Source organism: Peromyscus eremicus, chromosome 11 (genome assembly GCF_949786415.1).
Source record: "Peromyscus eremicus chromosome 11, PerEre_H2_v1, whole genome shotgun sequence".
Taxonomy (NCBI): domain Eukaryota; kingdom Metazoa; phylum Chordata; class Mammalia; order Rodentia; family Cricetidae; genus Peromyscus; species Peromyscus eremicus.
Window position 1 is genome coordinate 8,809,904 of NC_081427.1, and position 20,678 is coordinate 8,830,581.

A 20,678-nucleotide genomic window follows, 5' to 3' on the forward strand; every position below is an offset into this window, starting at 1 on the left:
GGTGTCTTAAGTCAACAAGATCCCAGCATATGGTGGGGTGAGAGTGGAGTGAGACAAGGCTGCAGCCAGCAGCAGGAGTGACAGAAAGCAGCAGATGGCCAGAAAGGAAGTGGGATTAAGCAGCAAAATAAAACCCTGGTTACTAATAAGAAGAAAACTGTCTGGAAAGAAGGCGGCCACTGTGACATTAAGACATGAAAATTTAAGGTCACCAATAGTGTCACAAAGGACACAGTCACTAGGTGATTATCTATGTAAAACCAAATTCATCTGTTTAAATTATCACTTGCGGAGTAATTAAGACAAATACTGGGGGGAGGGGGGGCTCAGTCAGCATGTTCAAACACGAGAACTTCAGTTTGGGAACCCAGCACCCACGGAAAAAAGCCAGACATAGTGGCCTCCACTTGCAATCCCCACACATGGGAGGCAATGACAAAAGGATGTCTGGGATTGGCTGACTCCATTGATCTTGTCCAATGGTTAAGCTACAGTACAGTGAGAAACCCTGTCTAAATGAGGTGTGCAATGGAGGAACCTGTGGCCTCCACATGCGTGTGTGCACGCACTCATACACACACGTCTATTTACATTTGATCAAAATCATATTTTACATATGCCAGACACATGCAAAAACATAAATATTGGTTTGTGTATCCAAAGTCCTAAGACATTCATTTGGTCTAGATGTTTCATGGTGGAGAATCAATCTTTAAGAAGTAGCTAAAGAGCTAGGTGAGATTTGACTACACAAATGTTTACCACAGTTTACATCAACGAGAATATGGAAGCAACCCAAACTTTCTATAAGCAAAGGCTTGGGTCAGCACACCATGGCATGAGTCCAGGATGGAATTTTCAGTAGCTTTTCTGCTTCTCAGACTAAAGGGCTATTTGCCAGGAAGGAGACAGGCCATGCTGTATCGGGTGATAAGTGGTTGGCAGTAGAACAGCGGGCTTTCCCTACACTTCTCCCCATCACAGAGGGGCCAAGGCAGGTAGAGGAGAGGTCGCCTGAGTGCCTGCAAGAAAGGGCTGCATTCTTTGCAGCGAGTTTTTGAACAATGAAATAAATAAAAGATCTACTATGACTACCATGTGCAGGTATTGCTACACAATTTGAACAAGGATACTTTTCTCAGAGAGATCTCCCACTGAACCAACTTAATATTCCATTGTATCCCTTTGTGTTCATTAAGGCCATGCTGAAGGGTACTTTACAGAGGATCCAGGAGGTTCTAGGGAAGCACTCTACTTTGCAGAACCCCAGGCAGCTATGGTGCTGCTGTGAAGCACAGGCCACCTGGAGATTGGTGATACGTGTAAAGGGAAGGAAAGGCTTGTTTTCTTTGTCTGTTTCTGCTTATGGACTGCGGATGTGAAGAGCTCTTGGACCAGGAAGAGGGGCTCTGTCTCCTAAAGATAAGAGCTCTGAAAGATATAAAGCGTCTGCTCCTCACAATTGTAGGGTGGTAGTCTGCAGCAGTGGGAAAGATTTGCTAGAAGAATCTATGTGTCTGCACCCAACCAAACAACAGATGTATGATGGATGTATGAACATTAAATTTGTTCCCACAGGCAAGGATGCTGTGTATGCATGTGTATTTCTTCTTGTAGTATGTTTCTATTTTGCCTACATACTATTTACACATGATGGGTATATATGCAGTCATCTTTTAGTGGTTTGGAGGGTATTTGTTCCAGGGCCCTCAGCAGATACCAAAATCCATGCTCAAATTCCCACGCAAAAATAGTGCTGTGTTTGCATATAACCTGTGCCCAACTGTCTGCTTTAAACCATCTCTAGATGTATATAACACTGTGTAACTTATGTGAACATAGCTGCTATACTGTATTATTTCAAGAATAACTACAAGAGTCTGAAGATGTTTAGAACAGACTTTTTTTTCCCTCTGAGTATTCTGTTTACAGTTGGTTGCATCTGTGGATACAGAATCAAGAGGTGGTAGCCACTTGGATTTCTTTTCATAATTAACACTTGCTTTGTCTGCTAGGAAACACTGCCGAATGAACTCAAGTCTCCAATGTAACGTTTTGAATGAGTAACAAAGTTTATATTTGTGCTTGCAGATATTGCACACTATCTAGTATCAGAGTCTCATTTCAGGCCAATATCATACACATGACTTAATGGGCTTCCAAAAGACTGGAGCCCTGGACTAAAATCTGAAAGATTGAAGAACATTATAGAAGGTTATGGGGTACATGGTAGCATTCAAGAATGCTATGATGATCCCTCGAGGTCAAAGTATTCCTTTATTCCAGCATGGTATAAAACAGTGTTTGCAAGGATCCTTTGACAGACATGTACATGCCTGCAAAAATCTAAGTTATGTGTGTATGCATATATGTATGTATTTATGTGTGTACCTGAGTGTGTGTGCTCATATGTGTGGGCTTGTATATTTGGGTTGGATGTGTGTGCATGTATGTAGACCAGAGAATATCATCAGGTGTTGTTCTTAAGGCACAAACCATCTTTTAATTTTTTTTTTAGACATTGTCGTTCTAACCAGGAAGAACATATAAGTAATCTAGGGGTCCCATATGCCCATCCCTAGTGCTGGGATGGGACGGACACACTGCCATGTCCAGCTTCTTATTTTACAGATTTCAGAGAGAGAATTCAGTACTTTATTGACTGAGTCATCTTCTCAGTCTACATATTCTAAGCTCTTAAAAGGTGTTAATGTAGAATGTGTATTAGATTAGGTTTCTTGATAATTCTAGATGCTGATTGTCAATGTGATATGCAGAGAAGATGAAATTCAAGAAAGAGTAGATTGTTGGATTTACCATCTCACAGTCACTTTGATACACAATCTCTTCAGGAAAGAAAAAAAATGAGACTGGACACATCCTGGCTGTGAACACCCACTTTAAACAAGACCTAGAGGTACCAGAGGCTACACCTCAATGGCCATATAGCACAGCTAGTGCCAGGTGTTAGCCTGAAAGTCACATATATAAAAAAGATCCATACAGACCTTCTATCCACCCTCGGTAAGACCCACTGATGTATCCAATTCCAGAGACTATGAGAGAAGTCTAACTAAATGAAGAGATGGAGTAGATTAGGGACCAGCAGGCAGTTTTTTCACGGGGTTGCTCTGGAAGAGTGGAACTGAGGTTTCATTTGGTTGTGAGGAGTCATTCTTGCAGTGATATAGTGAAGCAATGCCAAGGAGAGTTTCACAGATGCAACTTTTCACTAATCTAAGCATTTAGCATCTATAACCGAGGAAGGAACTCGGCAAGAAGCAAAATATTATCTCTTACAGTGATAATGATGCACCAGATCATGCGACGAAGATGATCACAGCAGAAAAATCTATCCTGTTTAAAACACTGGGTCAGAATCATGTTTGGAACCCGATCAATTTCCTGTCACTCATCTGAACACATACCTGACTTTTCATCTCTTTGAGAGGAGGGCTTCCTGGCGACTCCCGGGACAGGGAATCTGAGCTCTAGAGGACCCTGTTGTTTCTGCTTGCTTTTATCTCAGCAGTTTTTCCCAGTGCCAGGCTCATGCTGAGTGAGGCCTAGGTCTGCCTGGCCTACAGCCAAGAGTAGGACAGTGTGGTGTGACCCTTCAGCTACGATGGCGCAGAACCCATCAGTGCACCGGTATCAGGTCCTTGGTCATGTGCCAAGTTGAAAAACAAACCCCAAAGGGCTTCTTTGTATAAGAGGTGCAAAAGAGGAAATATATTAATTTTGTCTTCTACTTTTTCAGGTTTCTCCATTGCCCTGAGAGGCTAGACTGTCATCACAAACTGTACTTTAGGGCACAGAGAATCCTGACCATTATTTGGGGAAGTTTTTTCCAGAAAGGGACACCAGGGACTTTGGGCTTTTTGGTTCAGCAACAGACACTGAGCAGAGCTGGCTGCCAAGAGCTTTTATAGGAGAGGGCAAAGCACACACTTTTCACATAGGTCCATACTCAGGGTGATAGTTCAGGTATGTTTCCATAGCAATCACTTAGTTAAATGAAAGCAAGAATGTGACATAACCTTCATGGTATACATTTTTCCAAACTAGACCTATCAAAGAACTCAAGGAAACATTTCTGAGATTTTTATCTTATAACTAAACCTGACCTGCAGAATTGTATAGGTTCTTCTAAGGTTCAAAATACATTTTTTTTTTTGAGACAGTATATCACTATGTAGCCTTGGCTGGCCTAGAACTTGCTGTGTAGACCAGGCTGGCCTCAAACACAGAGACCCACTTGCCTCTGCCTCCCAAGTGCTGTGATTAAAGGAATGCACTACCAGGACTTACCCCTGGCGCATGAACTGGCTTTTTGGAGCCCATTCCCTATGGTGGGACACCTTGCTCAGCCTTGATGCAGCAGGGAGGGGCTAGGCCCTGCCTCAACTTGGTATGCCAGTCTTTGTTGATTACCCAAGGGAGGTCTTACCCCCTCTGAGGAGTAGATGGGGGCTGAGATTGGGGGTAGAAGGGTGGGAGAAGGGGAAGGAGGGGGAACTGGGGATAGTAGGTAAAATTAAAAAAAATTTTAAATAAAAAAAAGGAGGGCATTACTGTGCCTGGCCATTAAAGCCAAATTTAGGGGTGGATTCAAGTATCTAGAAAACATTAAGCACTAGGGCCATCATTAAACCAGTTGTGATGTCCTGATCTGGCTTCCTGGTCACTGTCTGGTTCCTCTGTAGTGGGAGGTCTGTGTTGTGAATACAAATCCTTTGGTTTTATATAGGCCTTTCCACCTCTTTCTGAGGCATCTTAAATATAAGAGGAAAAGAGTCATGCATTTTTATAGTAATACAAGAAATTCACTACCCAGGACCTTTTGGAATTATAAATATATTGCAGTGTTGGGAATCAGACCTGGGTCCTTATGCCTGCTGGGAAATTTCCTATAGCTGAACAATATCCCAACATCTTGGTTTTGTTTAGAGAGAGGGTCTTCCGAAGGGGCTAGGCTGTATTTGAACTCATGGCAATCCTCCTGCCACAGGTTCTTGATTGTTGGGATTACAAGTGTGTACCACAGGCATCTGGCTTGAACATTACTTGTAAACAACGTTACTAAGTATGATCAGAACCAGGTGTTCTTGGACCCCATTGTATTTTTCTAGACTATTTTGCATACACATACATTTCATTGTTCATACGACACACATATCATGAAATTGAGGAAGGTTCATCTGTATCTTTGTCATCTATACATCTACATTTGTATACTCAAATGCTTTCTACCACTTTTAAAGCTTGTATTATGTATTTTCTTCAAACCACTAAATACTCCTTAAAAACCCAGGTTTGAGGGGTGGTGGTAGGGTTGGCGCTGAGCGCTTGTCCAGCATACACAGCAGCTAAGAGCAGAAGCAAGGCACAGCCAACTCCTGACTTTGGGGCAGCAGAGATCCCAGGGTCAGACGATATTCTGATCATATTTAAAGCTATATATGTAGAACTCTCTGGATGCTTCTAGGCAAATTTGGTAATTTAGAGACAGGGTCTTACAATGAGGCTAGGCTGTATTTGAAATCATGACTATCCTCCTGACTCAGGCTCCTGATTTTTGGGATTATAGGTGTGTACCCCAGGCATGCAGCTTGAGCACTACTTTTAAATGGTGTTGCTAAGTGGTCATTGGTGGTCTGCTGGTCTGGAGTTAGAGAAGACAACTACGCTTTGTCCTACAGGGGCCTTGGGGTACCTGCATTGCTCAGCCTGCTGTGACCTGGTAAGGGTGATGAACTGGGGTCCTGGATCCTGCCTCTAATTCCTGTAGGCTCCTTCACTCCTGTTTCCAAATGGTGGCCTCATCCCCTATGTGCAAAGCACTACAGGGCATGGCCAGGGAAATCACTTCTTAGTCTAACCTGGAGAAGCTGGACTGGCCCCAGCATCACTCTTCCCCAGCAGGTAGCACCACAGACCAGAGTTCTCCCCCTGCAGAAAGCATGGAGTCCACAGAACCTTGCCTGCATTGCTCATTTATCTCAGATTCTGCCGTCACCCTGTGTGCAGTCTTTGGATCTTCACCCCTGTTTTTTCCACCAGTCTGTAACTGCAAACGGTTTTCACCTCGGACTATTCAAACGCTATACTGAAATGGACAAATTACACCAAACGGTTTTCCAAGCCAACACAGTTGTCAGTTTGCACCCCCAATTAAGTTTGACATTGAATGTTTGGAATTTCCAAATAGTTTTTGTATATATTTAGCTCATGGTGAAAATCTAGAAAAAAAAAAAAAAAAGCCCAAAACAAACCAACCAACCAATCAAGCACAAAAACAAAGAAACCAAAAAAAATTATGATTTGGTTGCTATTTAATTCTGAAGAGTCTTTGTAGACAACATCATGCCACAGCATTTTAACTTTTGGAGGTTTCAGCAAAACATTCTTCAAGAAAATTCTTATGAAAAATGGGAGCAATGAAGCATAAACCATTTTAAGTTGACTTTTGGCAAAACCTATGACTAGTTTAATCACACTCAATGTTGAAAAGTTGAAAATTATCATAGGATGTGGCTACAAGCATAGTGTGAACCCTGCGAAGTCCTTCTCAGAGCTTCACCACAAGGCTTACACCCTGAGAGAAGGGCTGTGATTGGGCGAGGCCCACAATGTTCCTTCTCTTCTGGTTACTCATTTCTCTGAGCCCAATCAACACTGATCCCTTCTGTCATCCAAGACTTCATAAGGGACATCTGGGCAGAGTTTGGACTGTTGTGTACCAGGTCAGGATTTTATGAAGTAAAACACTAAGGTCTGACCAGAGGCTCAGGAAAGGGAGTAGCTCCCCAAACCTGGGGTGAAGCCAGACATGGGAGTGGGTGCAACATCAGTGAAAAGCTCCGGGCGGTGGTGGCGCACGCCTTTAATCCCAGCACTCGGGAGGCAGAGCCAGGTGGATCTCTGTGAGTTCGAGGCCAGCCTGGGCTACCAAGCGAGTTCCAGGAAAGGCGCAAAGCTACACAGAGAAACCCTGTCTCGAAAAAAAACAAAAAAAAAACAAAAAACAAACAAACATCAGTGAAAAGCTCCTCCTGTTAATACTGACATTTTAGAGTTGTTTCCTGAATGAGCCATCCAGAGTTACCTGGTTCGTCTAGGTGGTCCAGCCTTTGAGGCTTTCCCAGCACATTCCTACTGTGGTGAGAGATGCTTTCTCCTCTGTACTTTTATGCCATGGATGTTATTTCCAGGGGAAAGCAGTGTGGGCCCTGTGGTCACAGAACATGGCTACACACAAGGGGAACCCACTGTATCTTCATAAGTTCCTGTTTTAGTTGGCTCAAGGGGAGAATGTGCAGAACTGTATTTTCTGGCTCTCTGATCTCCTAAAACAATACTGAAGGTTGACATGGCAGCTAGTATAATGCCAGCATTAAAATAGTCAGTGAACACGGATGAGATGCCCTTTGCAACCCTGTGGTGGGAGGGCACTACGTAGCTGCATTAATCACAATTCAGTCCTTCAATCCATTCAAGAAGAAGATTGGAGGTGCAAAGCTCTTACTTGTGACAGAGGAAAAGGCAGAACTGGGGATCAGATCCCAGAGTGGGAAGGCTCTGCCCAAGGCAAGGAGCATGGCCCTTTCAGAGGCATGGGTAAGTAGGACAGGGGAAGTTGTGGGAAGTACCTGGGAAGCACTCAGGAGCTGCACAGAGCTGATACTCACAGCTATGGACTTCTGATACTGAGGCCTTCCAGATAAACTTAGGAATTAGATTTAAAGGGCATTCCTGTTCATCCTTACTCTAAGGACAACACTTTCTTTAAACTACACTTGAAGTAAAACTATTTCCCATATCACTTAGGATATTGCACTATTGTCTGAACAAATACATTGGCAAACAAATCTATCATCTTGGATTCAAAATTTGCCTACAAAGATGGCTATGGGCCCTTGTCTCTCTTTAGCAGACACTTCTTCAGTTCAATGAGGTCATGGGTTGACAAAACTCTCATCAATTGGAAGCATTATTACAGTGTCCAGGAAAAGCTAGCCATGTGACCTCAGTGTCCAGAGAAGGACACTGAATGTGAGACTTTCACGTCTGCGGGAAGGTGGACACTCTGTGCAGAGTTGAGGGTTGGTGTCCATGGGACAGGTGCAGTGTCTGGAAACAGTCTACTCCAGTGCAGGCTTCTCAGCTGCTTGCAGATGGGCCACTCCATCATGCCTTGTCCTAGAGGCACTGAGTGTGAGGGCTTTTAGATCCCAGGGACCCTGGCAACAGACTGAAGGCTGTTCTCACCAGCAGCCTGAGGACAGCTGCCTCCTGGCCTTCACTGTGCAGCAGGGAGTCTTCTTAGAGGGGACTATAGTGCAGAACATTTTATCCTTCTCTGGCTGCAGTGTTCTGAATTTACCAAAATTGTAATTTCCCCAAGACCCAAATTCTGACATCATCCAGTTGTAAAGCCCATGAACTCTCACCCCAACTTCCCTAGGTTAAACAAGACAATAACCAAGGCTTTTGAAACCTATTGTCAAACACACACTGTATATCATGCCTCTTCTGTCCACTTCCCTTCTTACCTGATTTTTCCTGTCCTGGGCATTCCATCACCTTCATGGCAACTGCTTTTCTCCATCCCCAAAGAGGATTCAACACATTGGTCACTCAACATACAAGTATCAGTACCTACTTCTACCTACACTCTAGGAACTGGGTCATCAGAGTATGTTGATGGCTTTTTCTTTCCTTTGGAAATTTCTATCCATCCTGAACTGGAAGACAGGAAAATCATGTAGGCACACTAGCGATTTCACCATATATTGTAAATGCAGAGCCCCGCATCTATACATATATTGACACAGCTTTAATATCTTAGTGAGGAAGGGGATAATGGCATGCAGCTGCGAGCCTGTAGCATCACCTGATCCTGGGATTTCTTTTTCTTCTTCTTCTTGCCCCAGCACCCAGAACTCTCCGCATCCTTGCCATTGGCCTCCCCACAGAGCAGTCCGTCCAGCTCGTCTGTGCCCATGTGCTGTCCCTGAGACGTTTCTGCTGCTAGCCGGTATGAGAGGTTCCTCAAGATGCACACACAGTTTTCAACGGTCTGCAGCATCCCCAAAAGAAAAAGGGAAATGGAGGGGTAAGTGTAAGTGACTCAGCAGATGCCTCCACCCTGGAAAGGCAGTCAGTCTCCATGGACACATTGGTCCTCAGATGCGTTTACCTCCTGCTTTTTCAAGGGCTCCACTAACAGCTGCAACAGAAAGAATCTGGATAAGCTTGGAAGGTCCTAACACTATTTCTCACTTGAGACAATTATCATCAATGTTAGGTACTTCAACCAACACCAGTCACGGGTAATCAAAATGTACTTGTGCGAATTGGACAAATTTGCAACAACAAGATCACCATTTACAGGCAACTCCTGCCTGGAGTTTAGGACTCTAAGTCACTAAGATCACAGGGAGTGGATTTAGTTCGGCTCTGGATGGGGATGCTGTTGCACATCGTTTATCAAGAAATATACAGGCCGGGCGGTGGTGGCGCACGCCTTTAATCCCAGCACTCGGGAGGCAGAGCCAGGCGGATCTCTGTGAGTTCAAGGCCAGCCTGGTCTCCAAAGCGAGTTCCAGGAAAGGAGCAAAGCTACACAGAGAAACCCTGTCTCGAAAAACCACAAAAAAAAAAAAAAAAAAAAAAAAAAAAAAAAAAAAAAAAAAAAAAAAAAAAAGAAATATACAGTTTCAGTAATGCTGGAGACCACACCTGGGAGGCCCTAAGTATGGGACATACAACACTTTGTCTTGGCTTTGGTGTGAATATTAGCTCTGCCCAATGGCTGCGTGGCTTTGTGCAGGGACTAACCCTTTTGTGCCTCCGTTTCCTCATTAGTAAGCCAGTCCTGATAAAAGCACCAGCATCACAGGGCTGTGGAGAGGATGGGATGAATTTAGAGACTTGGTGCCGTTTGTTGCTGTCACCAGTAAGTTTTGGAGGTGAGACAAAGTAAGTTCTAGTAGTTTCCAGAAGTAGAGAGCAAAGCTCAGTAAGCTGTATCTGCAGGCTGGAGCCAACCTGAGGCTTGTCTCACAATAATTCGAAAGCAAACCCAGCATGCCCAGGTGTTTATGACCACCCCAGGCTGCTATCGGGAAACCAGAGAGTTGAGACCGAGATCCTGTGCATTTGTCCTTTGCCCCTCTGCAGAAAGTGCTTCCCTGAAAGAAAGCCGACTTTTAAAAATCTACTTTATTTACTGTGTATATGTTTGTGTGTCTCTGTATTTCTGTCTATGTATTTGTGTCTGTGTGTTGCCTATGCATGCCACAGCACACACGGGGAGGTCAGAAGACAACTCTCTGGAGAAGTTTCTTTCCTTCCACTGTGTGGTCTGTGGATCAAAGTCATGTTGCCAGCCTTGTGCAGCAACCATGTTTACAGGCTGAGCCATATCATGGGGCCCCAAAATTGACCTTTAAATTTTGTTCTGAACTTAAGACAGGGGCAGGCAGGGGTGGGGTGAGATAGAGAATTAAAATACACATCTTAAGAAAGGGAAAACAATAAGGAGGAGAAAAAGACCCAATTTTATTTTGAAAACGCTTGCATCTTGGTGATCATGTTTCAGAGACCCACTATGTGGGTCCTAAAAGCAGGAAACAGACTTTCATGCCACAGAGGGAAGAGGGATGGGTGAAGCCAACTGTAGGTAGCTCACCATTGAAAGCCATTCCCTCCGTCTGGGGTCAGTGCCACAACAGACAGAGCCACCGGACTCCAATCCTGGCCTACTGCCCTCACTGGCAGGAACCTGGTAAAGGGTAGCCTGTGCTCTTTACCTGATTAGGGGCGGTGTGACTGTCAGTTAAGAAAAGCAGTGCTCAGGATGTACTCAGCGGCCCATGCCATCCTTAGCAATTTTTTTCCAGCTTGCCAAGGTTTCATGGCTGCTAATCCCACAGGCTTTGAGCCAACTTGATTTTCTGTTTCAAGCATCCTTTCCGCATCAGGAAAGGAAGCCGGCATGAAAGCAAGTAAGCACAGGACGACACATGAAAGACAGACACGTCTCTCCTTGAAAGGAAAATGTTATGGCACAAGTCAAGACAATTTTCAAATCATCTCAAACTGATTTCTCTTCCATCAAGGACTCAGGAGAGAAAGCTTCCTTCCTTCCTTCTCATCTCGTGGTTTCTCTCCCCTGGGGCTTCGGTGTTCCTCCAGCAGGACCGCGGAGACCAAAGCTCTAGTTTCAAGGAGTGCTTTATAACCACTCCGCAGTTAGGGAGATGGTGTGGGGAGAAGCTGGAGAGAAAGAGGGAGCTGGGAGGTGTGGTGATATTGTGTTCCCCAATATATTGTGCACCCTAATAAACTTATCTGGGGTCAGAGGACAGAACAGCCACTAGATAGACATAAAGGCCAGAAAATAGTAGCACACACACCTTTAATCCTAGCATTCTGAAGGCAGAGAGCCATCTGGATCTCTGTGAGTTCAAAGCCACACTGGAAACAGCCAGGCATGGTGACTCACGCCTTTAATCCCAGGAAGTGATGGTAGGAAGCAGAAAGGTATATAAGGCGTGAGGACCAAGAATTAGAGCCTGGTTAAGCTTTTAGGTTTTTAGCAGCAGTTCAGCTGAGATTCACTCCAGATGAGGACTCAGAGGCTTCCAGTTTGAGGAAACGAGGTCAGCTGAGGAATTGGTGAGGTAAGGTTAGCTGTGGCTGGTTCTGTTTCTCTGATCTTTCAGCGTTCACCCCAATACCTGGCTCTGGGTTTGTTTTTATTAATAAGACCTTTTAAAATTCATGTTACAGGGAGGGTAGGAAGGAGAGGGCCCGGAGAAGAAAACTGCACCCCTTATGAAGCTTCCTGGAGTTGGGTAGTCTGGCTGGGTTAGGTAGGTTCCCAGTTTAAGAGCATTCCTCTAAAGGGAGCGTGGAAAAGAAGAGAAGGAAGAGCAGGGACACCGGCAGAAGACGCGTGGCGTCTGGTGGCTAGGTTTGTGACATCCATTACTGTCAACAGCGCTTTTTAGTGTTCTTCTTGGTCACCAGGGTCATTTTGACTCCTTATTTTCTATTAGAACAGACTAATTTGGGAGTCATCTGTGGACCGCTCCACCATATGTTAGCCATTCAATAAACTGTCCCAATTATAGGAGCAGAGCCACGAGCTTGCATGGAATCCAGGCTCTTATTCATTAACTTCTTTGGCCTTAAAGACAATGTGCACTCATGTTTCCCCCTCTAACTTGTCACTGCGAAAGCTCAGAAGCGGCCAAACTGAGGGCTGAGTGGAAAATTATGGTGCAATAATAATCCGTTAAAAGTCAATAGTACGATCCAGCCAGCAAAGCCTGGATCACATTGGATGGAGCCCTTTAACAGTCAGGGCATGTGGTTAAGACAGTCCTTCCTGTCACAAGTTGAGAGCACTTGTGTACAGTGCTCTAGTGAGCGGGGGATGGAGAGGGCATTGGACACTGGCCCTGTTCTGATGCCCAGCTCAACACACTCCCTACTTATCAAGGATACTCAAGTCTTCTCACTCTAGTCTAGAGAAACCCTCCACTTCAATTTCTTTTAGAAAAAAACATGGATATTAAAACAGATCATGTCTTTGGTCTCCCAGTTGTATTAGGAGTCTGCTCATCCAAATGGTCAGACAATGACGCTTATGCCACATAACATGATGGTGCCCAAGCCCTGTGCCTGAAAACTGCCTAAAACCTCCAGAGATAGGAGCAGGGGAGCTAGGCAGAGACATGAGGCAGTGGCTTTTATTTTATTCATCTGCAAGGTCCAGACAGTGGGAAAGCTGTTTTGGATCCAGCAGACTCACAGACTTAGCATTTCCATGTATCCTCAGCCTTTGGATACTGTGAATATTAAAATGCTCAGCGTTGCTGTGGCAGTGAACTATCTGCACAAGCTCTTCCATAACTCATGTGTCTATTACACTAACAGACTCCTGTAAATACTCAAGATTTCTTGACTGGTCACCAGTTTAGGGATTCAATTTTCTTGTCAACAATATTGATAGGTCTACAATGGTTATTAAGGGACTTCATAGAAGAGGGAGGCTTAAGTCTTTATTATATAACATCCCATGCTTGAAGTTAGTGCTGCAGGTCTGGCTTTAGGCCTGGTGGGTATCAGTGATGGGAGGACAGTGGTGTTTACAACTGGGTGGAGCCAGTGTTCACAGGACTATACTCCTGCAAGACACCTTGAACCCAACTCTTCAGGGTGACAGGCTCAGACATTGGTAACATTGTCTAAGGTATAGTCAAAGTTAAGAAGTGTTATGTTAATTCACCTATAAAGCTAATTAATGGCTAAGCATACTCAACTATTATTTAAGATTTATATTTATTTTATGTGCATGATTATTTCATTCCATGTAAGTATGTATACCACGTATAGGCCTGATGCTGACAAAAGCCAGAAGAGGCCATTGGACCCCCTGGAACTGGAGTTACAGACTGTTATTAGCTGCAATGTAGGATCTGGAAACTGAGCTCAGGTCCTCTGCAGGAGTGGCAAGTGCTTTAATTGAACATTTTTGAAAATTTAAAAAAGGTTTTGCAGGCACTTAAAAAAAACAGCCTTTAGTATAATTAAATAATTAGTTATCAAAATTTAATTTATAAGAATTTATAATTATTCAAATTTCAACATCTTCATCTTCAAAATAATAATTTTTTTTAAAGTGCAAGCTGGAGGCTCAGATGTGTGAAAGTTTACTCATCTGGGAAATCCATGGTTTGATTTACTAACAACAATCTAAATTTCACTTTAACTTCCTGAATTCTCAAAAACAGCGATTTTCAAATGCTGGTTCTAAGCTAGAGTGAGCATCCCTTTAGATGTTAGATCATTGTTGTAGTTATATCAAGATAGGGCTCAGAACATAAGTATGAAATACTGTAATAGCTTCCCATGGCTGCTAGCTGTTGCTTAATCTCTGGAGCACATTTATTCATTAAGAATCTGGATCTATGCAAACACCACCAACCTTGCTATCGATCTCACTGCTCCCCAGCGCAGACTGAATCACATACAGCAAGGCATCCGTGAGCCCGTCACACTCCCGCATCCTCCGGCGGGCCTCCTCACCAGCTGAACTTACATTCCTGAAAAGCAAAGGAACATGTCAGTGACCTTCACTGTGGCCACCAAGAGACCACCCTTTCAGAAGGAAATTCTTTTCCTTTTTACAGTGTTTAATGAGAGTGTAGCTTTAGCAAATAGACATAGCTTCAACAGACACATCTTGGAGCTGATTCATAAGCATCTACTGCAACTTGTTAAAGAGAGAATGCAACATGATATGTCGGAGTCCTGGGACTCTTGAGAATTAGAGACTTCTAGAAACGTGGGAAGTTCACCTCATTTACAATTGAAGATGGAATCAGAAGTTTTTTGAACATTCTTCTTTAAGAAATCTCAAGTATTTTCACAGCAAGACCTTCCAACTTACTAAATATCTTAAGAGACACATTTTTTATGCCTTGAACATATACCTTCCACATCCCTGTCAGAAGCATACTGGTAGGAATTCATTCTAGGGACAAACTTTTTTGTGTCATTGGGATGCCTCTGACACAGCCCATAGGAAGGAGGTACACCACACTCTTTCCCGTGTTGCATATCCTGAGCTAAAGGCAACAGAAGGAGCCTATTGTAATACCTCACATGGTTAAGAAGCAGACAGACACTCTTGTAGCTCTACAAAAGACATGTGATGTCTGAGTAGATGAAGAATCCCTGGCATGATATTAGAGACTCTTTGAGAGTGCTGTTTATTTATTCTGTTACCTAAAATGTTCTTCTATCTATATTTATGATTTATCTATCTATCTATCTATCTATCTATCTATCTATCTATCTATCTATCTATCTATTTATTTGCAATGGCTATGGACCACACAGAAAGAATGCTGGAAGAGGTGAATCTGTAGATGGTACAACAAGATTGGAAGCATGTGAGAGCACAAGGGAAATGGGGGCAAGAGAATGAGATATTGCAATGGTCCTCAAATTTGGGAATCCTGATGATGACCTTGAAGGCAGCTAGAATGGAGTTACACTCTACTCTGGAGTCTGATTCTAAAAGCTTGGGTGGAGGTAGGTAACATTCACCTCTTGGATAATACAGAGCATGGTATCTGAACACTTAACTCCATGGATGGATTTACTGCAGGAGCAGTGCTCTTTGCTGATTGTTGGGAGCCACAGAGGCTAACTACAAGAGTCTGTGCATTGGGGCAGAGTCTGGAGTGAAGGCAGAAAGGGTGACTTCATCCCATCACCTTGGCTGACAAGGTGCTTTCTCATTTCACTCCCAGTTTCCTTTGCTGGCACTAAACTGTTTGAAGATGAAGGAGCTGACACCTCCTGCGCCCAGACCCCTAGCCTCCCCAGGAGGTTCTGAGAGTTTCTGAAGGGGATGCAATGGAATGTAAGTCAATGGAAGAAGGAAACTTGAATGCTACAGGGCTGACAAGGAATCTGGGTGATTGGTTTTGTCTGGGATTTTATTTTAATGAAAAGAAAACAGGCGTAATGCTGTGAAAAGGCTACTGATCCTAACTATTTACTTTGATATCTAAATGTTTTATAGGATGGGTTAAAATAGGATCCATCAGTACATTAATATAACACTATGAAAGGTTATTCAATTTAAATAGGATTTTTTATTGATCTTAAAATATAAATAGAAGATTTTAGGTGCTTAGATGAGATGACTAGGTAAATATTAAAAACATTTTAATGTGAGGTCTTGTAAATTCTAACCTTTGTTTCTGAGAAGATATCTGGTGGGGATGAAGTAGGAGGAGGAGCTAACTTGCTGTTAGAAAGAACTTGTGAAAGGCATGGTGATATTGTTCCAATCTAGAAGGGCAATTATAACAGAATGTTCTAGAGCATGCCACCTAAAAATGATTTCCACCAGGTTGAACTCTGAAGACATTCAGGAAGCTTGTCAAAAATTTCAGTTATTCTTTTTTGGCAAGAAGAATGTTGGGTAGCAATGTGTGTGTGACTTTTGTTCGGTGGGAAAGTTTTCCCAAATAATTAGGGAATCCAGACAGACTCCTTAGAGATGGTTTATGTATACCCTAGCATCTGTCTCCTCCCTTCACTGATAACCTCAGCCCTTTTGCTGTTTAAGCTTATCATGGTAGCAAACTGCCTCCTTTTACAAGACTTGACAATTAGCTGGGATTCATTTCACTGTGATTCAACAAATGTACAGGACCAGCCAATAATAGCAGGAATGAAAAACTTCACCAACATTATATGTTGCCAATAGTAATTCCAAAATTTTTCTTTATCCTAGTTTTTATTTGATTTGAGTTCAGCCTCTTCCAAAAAATATTAATTTGCTCCTATTTTGAAACGTGCAAGGTACTGAGAAATAAGAAAGACTAGTCAGGCTTGGTGGCACATGTCTTTAATACTAGTGCCCAAGAGACAGAGGTAAGTAGAGCTCTGTGAATTCAAAGCTAGCCTAGTCTACAAAGGTTGTTATAGGTAAGCCAGGGCTATAGAGCAAGACACTGTCTCTAAATAAATAAATACATAAATGGTAATAACACCTTAATAGAGAAGGAAAATGACTAAGACACACATGCATACATATACTTTCACACACACAAACACACACACACACACACACACACAGTGACTCATATGCACACACACAGACTCACACACCTACATAGAATCACACACAAATAGACCCATGTAGAGATACACAGACATACTGACACACACACAAACAAACACAGACACACACACTGTTTGCATCTATGAGGAGGCTCAGTATGTACGCCTTAGATGAATGTAAGAGCATGTGTAGTATCTCTATTCTAGAGACGGTTTTCTAGATGCATTTGGATTTGGGTTTATACTTTGAATAAACTATTCTTGCATATGTAAACACCTGTTAGGATGGCCTTTGTTTCTGCTGTGAGGTGAAGGAGGGTGTCTTAGTTATCATCCTCACCATATACGGGAAGAAGATGCAGCCTGTCACTGCATTCAGGGTGGGGTGGGGGTGAGAGTGGGGTGGGTGTGCACAGTGGTGTTGAAGTCAGCAGGGCTTGTGGCAGAACATTTCACATGGTGGTCACAGCTGGAAGGAGAAAGTAGGAACTGGAAGCCATAGCAGGTTCCATCCTCCTGTCTCCACCCTGTGGCCCACCTCTGCTACCCAAGCTCCACTGCCTCCCAGAGCAGCACCACAGGCTGGGCACCAAGTGTTCAGACCCCATGAGAGACATTTCACGTTCAAACCATCATGTGCCTCTTGCTCTTCCCTAAAAAACAAGCTTATTCTCCCACTGTGACACTCAGTGTTCATTATTGTTGAAGACTTTTGATGATCACTAAAGTGGAGTCATGCCAGCTGACGGTTTAAATGTAGAGATGCCACTAGGACACCATAGAGACATAAGCGTCACATTATCTCAGCTTGAATCTCTGTTCCTACCTATCGACTATGAATGTTTTGCTAGTTATGAGCCACAATAAGTGAGTGGCTACTTTTAATCATAGACCTAGCTAAGTATTTGACAATGAGCCAATGCCTAACATAGAGAGTCCTTATGCCCACTGTACTTAAATCATTTTTCTGTCCATCACGGGGCAGGCAATTTCTAAATCTGTCTAGAAATTGTGCAACAAACAAAATTATATGAAAAAAAACAAACCACAGCATGGAAAAGTTCCTAAAAGTTTCTATGTGAAAACCTTGAATACATGGATACTATCTAGCCCCAGAAATAATCTATATAACCCCCTAGAAATAATCTATGTAACCCTGGTTGAATTATCAACATATTATTAAACAGGTTCAGATTTCAGGGCATTCTTTTGATTATTTTGTCTATGAAAAATTGATACAATTTGTTTCTCTATCTTCTGATTAAAAGACCAAGTTTTTATTCCTTTGCATCCAGACAGCTGCTTCGTTTTCCTCATCCTCAGGGCTACTGGATATTTTTCTCTGATCCTCCATTACTCACTGTACCTGTTTAAATTAAATTCAACATACAGTGCTCTTCTAGGATCCACAGGGGATTTAGACCAGATGTGAATGGTAATATCATTTCATGTAATATATGTGTCTGCTACAAAAAGTCGGCATGTGAGAGATCAAACTGTATAGAAAACCAAGGGATGGGTTTAGGAATTTAACATTGGAATTAGCCTCTTCTTCTACACTCCCTTAGCTCTTTGAACTGCCACTGCTGAGCACCATTGATCTTTTATGGGAATCCCTAAGAACGGGACTTTATCTTACAGTGTTCCCTTTTGGAGGGCTGAAACATGTGCATACCTAGCACTGGCTGCCTGATACATTTGTGGTAGGTTCTCGGTGCAAGTTGGCTACTTAAATATGCTCACTTATTCATTCAGAATGGAATTCAGGAAGTTGGGGGACACTTCTAATGCACTGATGATTTACCTCCATGTAAAATGCTTACGTACAAATATCAGATGCTCGCTTCTGAATTTGAATTGGCCACTATTCCCTCCACCTGGCTTATTCAGAGAAAGCTCAGTTTTCCAAGAAACAACAAAGCAATAGGGTTCACTTTCAGGTGTGCTTTCCTCTGGCGGTTCAGATGACCCAGGGCATGGTGGAGAGAACTGCTCTGTTTTGCAGCCTGGAGACTGTCAGACATTCTTGTTTCACATGAATCTACAACCTAGGGGCTTAGGGGAGGACCTTTCACTCTCAAAATGGAAAGTGTTTTTCCCCCTTTGGTGTCTCTGTAACTTTTCCCTCCCACCTAACCTGTTTCTTTGGCTTTTTCACAGGGGTTGCATATCAGTTATCCTGCGTATGAGATGTTTATATTACAACTCATAACAGTAGCAAAATTACAGTTATGGAGTAGCAACAAAGACAATTTTATAGTTGGGGTCACCACAACATGAGGAACTGTATTAAAGGGCTGCAGCAGTAGGAAGGTGAGGACCACTGATCCAGAATGTCCTTCTTTCTACCAGTAACCTATCAACTCTGACCATCACAGTTTCCAGGATTAGACAAGAGCAATACTGTGTCCATCTTCTAAGCCTTAGTTAGCTTAGTTAGCTTTTCGTTGCTTTGACAAGCTTAAGAAACAGCTTATTTAAGAAACAGATTAATTCTTGCTCATGGTTTCATAGATCTCAGTCCAGGGTTGTCTGGTTCTGTTGCTTTCAGGATTGTGGTGAGGTAGTATATCACGGCAGAAGGATATAAAGAGGAAAGCTGCCTACCTCACAGTATCCAGGAAACAACAGGCATGGGAAGAGGGGTCCTGGACCAAAACATACCCCTACAAAACATCCCCCTCCCAGTGACCCACTTTCTCAACCAAGACCCTACCTTCTAACAGGCCCATTCAGCTATGAAATTTTAAGAGATTAATCCATTGATAAATTTGTATTCTAATCACCCAATAAGTGCTCAATAATGCCAGTAGCTGGAGACAAAGCCTTCAACAAATTAGCATTTTGGGGACACTTCAAATGCAAACCACAGTAATTCCCTTAACCTTTCCACTACCTCCTGCCTCACTCCAGGGTTCCTTTAGAGCAACTGTAATACTTGAAGTTTAAACTGGCATCCCATGAGGTTGGGACACAAGTTGTGAGAGCTTCTCTCATTTGTGCCTTGCCTGCCCCTTTACAGCACATACTTGGAACTCGCCCAGTGCCCACATTCTCAGTGAAAGAGCACACAACTCCTTTCAGCCCTGTATGCTTCTAGACCAGTGAGTGGTCTTAGAATTTCTGGGTATCAGGATACTTTAAGTTATCACAACTGGGTGAGTGTTAAGAAATCACTAGCATGCATCTATTGAGTGGAGGTAGCCAGGGCCCCTGGTAATCACCCTACAATAGGCCCCACAATAAGCTCAGTAGTGTGAAGGCCAGGGGCCTTCCTTTAACAGCTGGGGCCCCTGAAGATCTTCATCAACACTCAGCTCCTGCTTACTCCAGTGAGTCTGACTTTGGGAATTTGGTATAAACACAAACCCAAGGTTCTTTCCTGCCCCAGTGACTCTATGTGTGCTCCACTATCTGGATGGCACACATACATGTCAGCCTAAGGACTGCTGTTTATGCCCCAGCAGGAAATCCACAGAAGAGTTCACATAAAGATACTGATTGTTTGACCAGAAGACATGGAATAAACTACTATTGTCATGATTTACAGACACTGAACAATATTCACCAGGCAACTCCGAACACAATAGGGTCCTGTGTCACAATAGGGCACAGTGTCCCCCAACCAGCAAATGACTGGACATAATTTATTTTCAAGGGGAAAGTTAAGTAAAATATACATTTTTTGATGATGGTATCATTATCTACTCAGTGATAAGTGAATTTGTCATAAATTATGTGAAAACACACAGGAATGGGAAATCATCCCCATTAGGCCACTTGCCTATGAACTACACTTGTATTTACTGCAGGGAAAAAAAATACTTAAAAGAATTCTATCCATGAATGTCAAAACCAAGGGTTAGAAACTTCTCATGGAGAAGAACAGAGTAAATACTTCAGCTTTTGAGGTCATATAGGGACTCATTTTTACCATCTGCTATATAGATAAAGTCATGGGAATGACTGGGGTCATGGGCCAATGTACCAACTCCTGACCTGGATCTCATCTGTCGTTC

The 20,678-nt window shown here is 43.0% G+C and overlaps 1 protein-coding gene across 1 annotated transcript in view; it reads right to left on the bottom strand.

Moving 5' to 3' along the window:
• The window catches only part of Ctnnd2 (catenin delta 2), a 413,610-nt gene that overhangs the window by 120,913 nt on the left and 272,019 nt on the right, over positions 1-20,678 (bottom strand). The window contains exons 10-11 of the mRNA XM_059276731.1: positions 14,003-14,120; positions 8,897-9,082 (exon numbers count right to left, since the gene is read on the bottom strand). Of these exons, the coding sequence (XP_059132714.1) occupies positions 8,897-9,082; positions 14,003-14,120 (304 nt within the window). The remainder of the gene's footprint in view (positions 1-8,896; positions 9,083-14,002; positions 14,121-20,678) is intronic.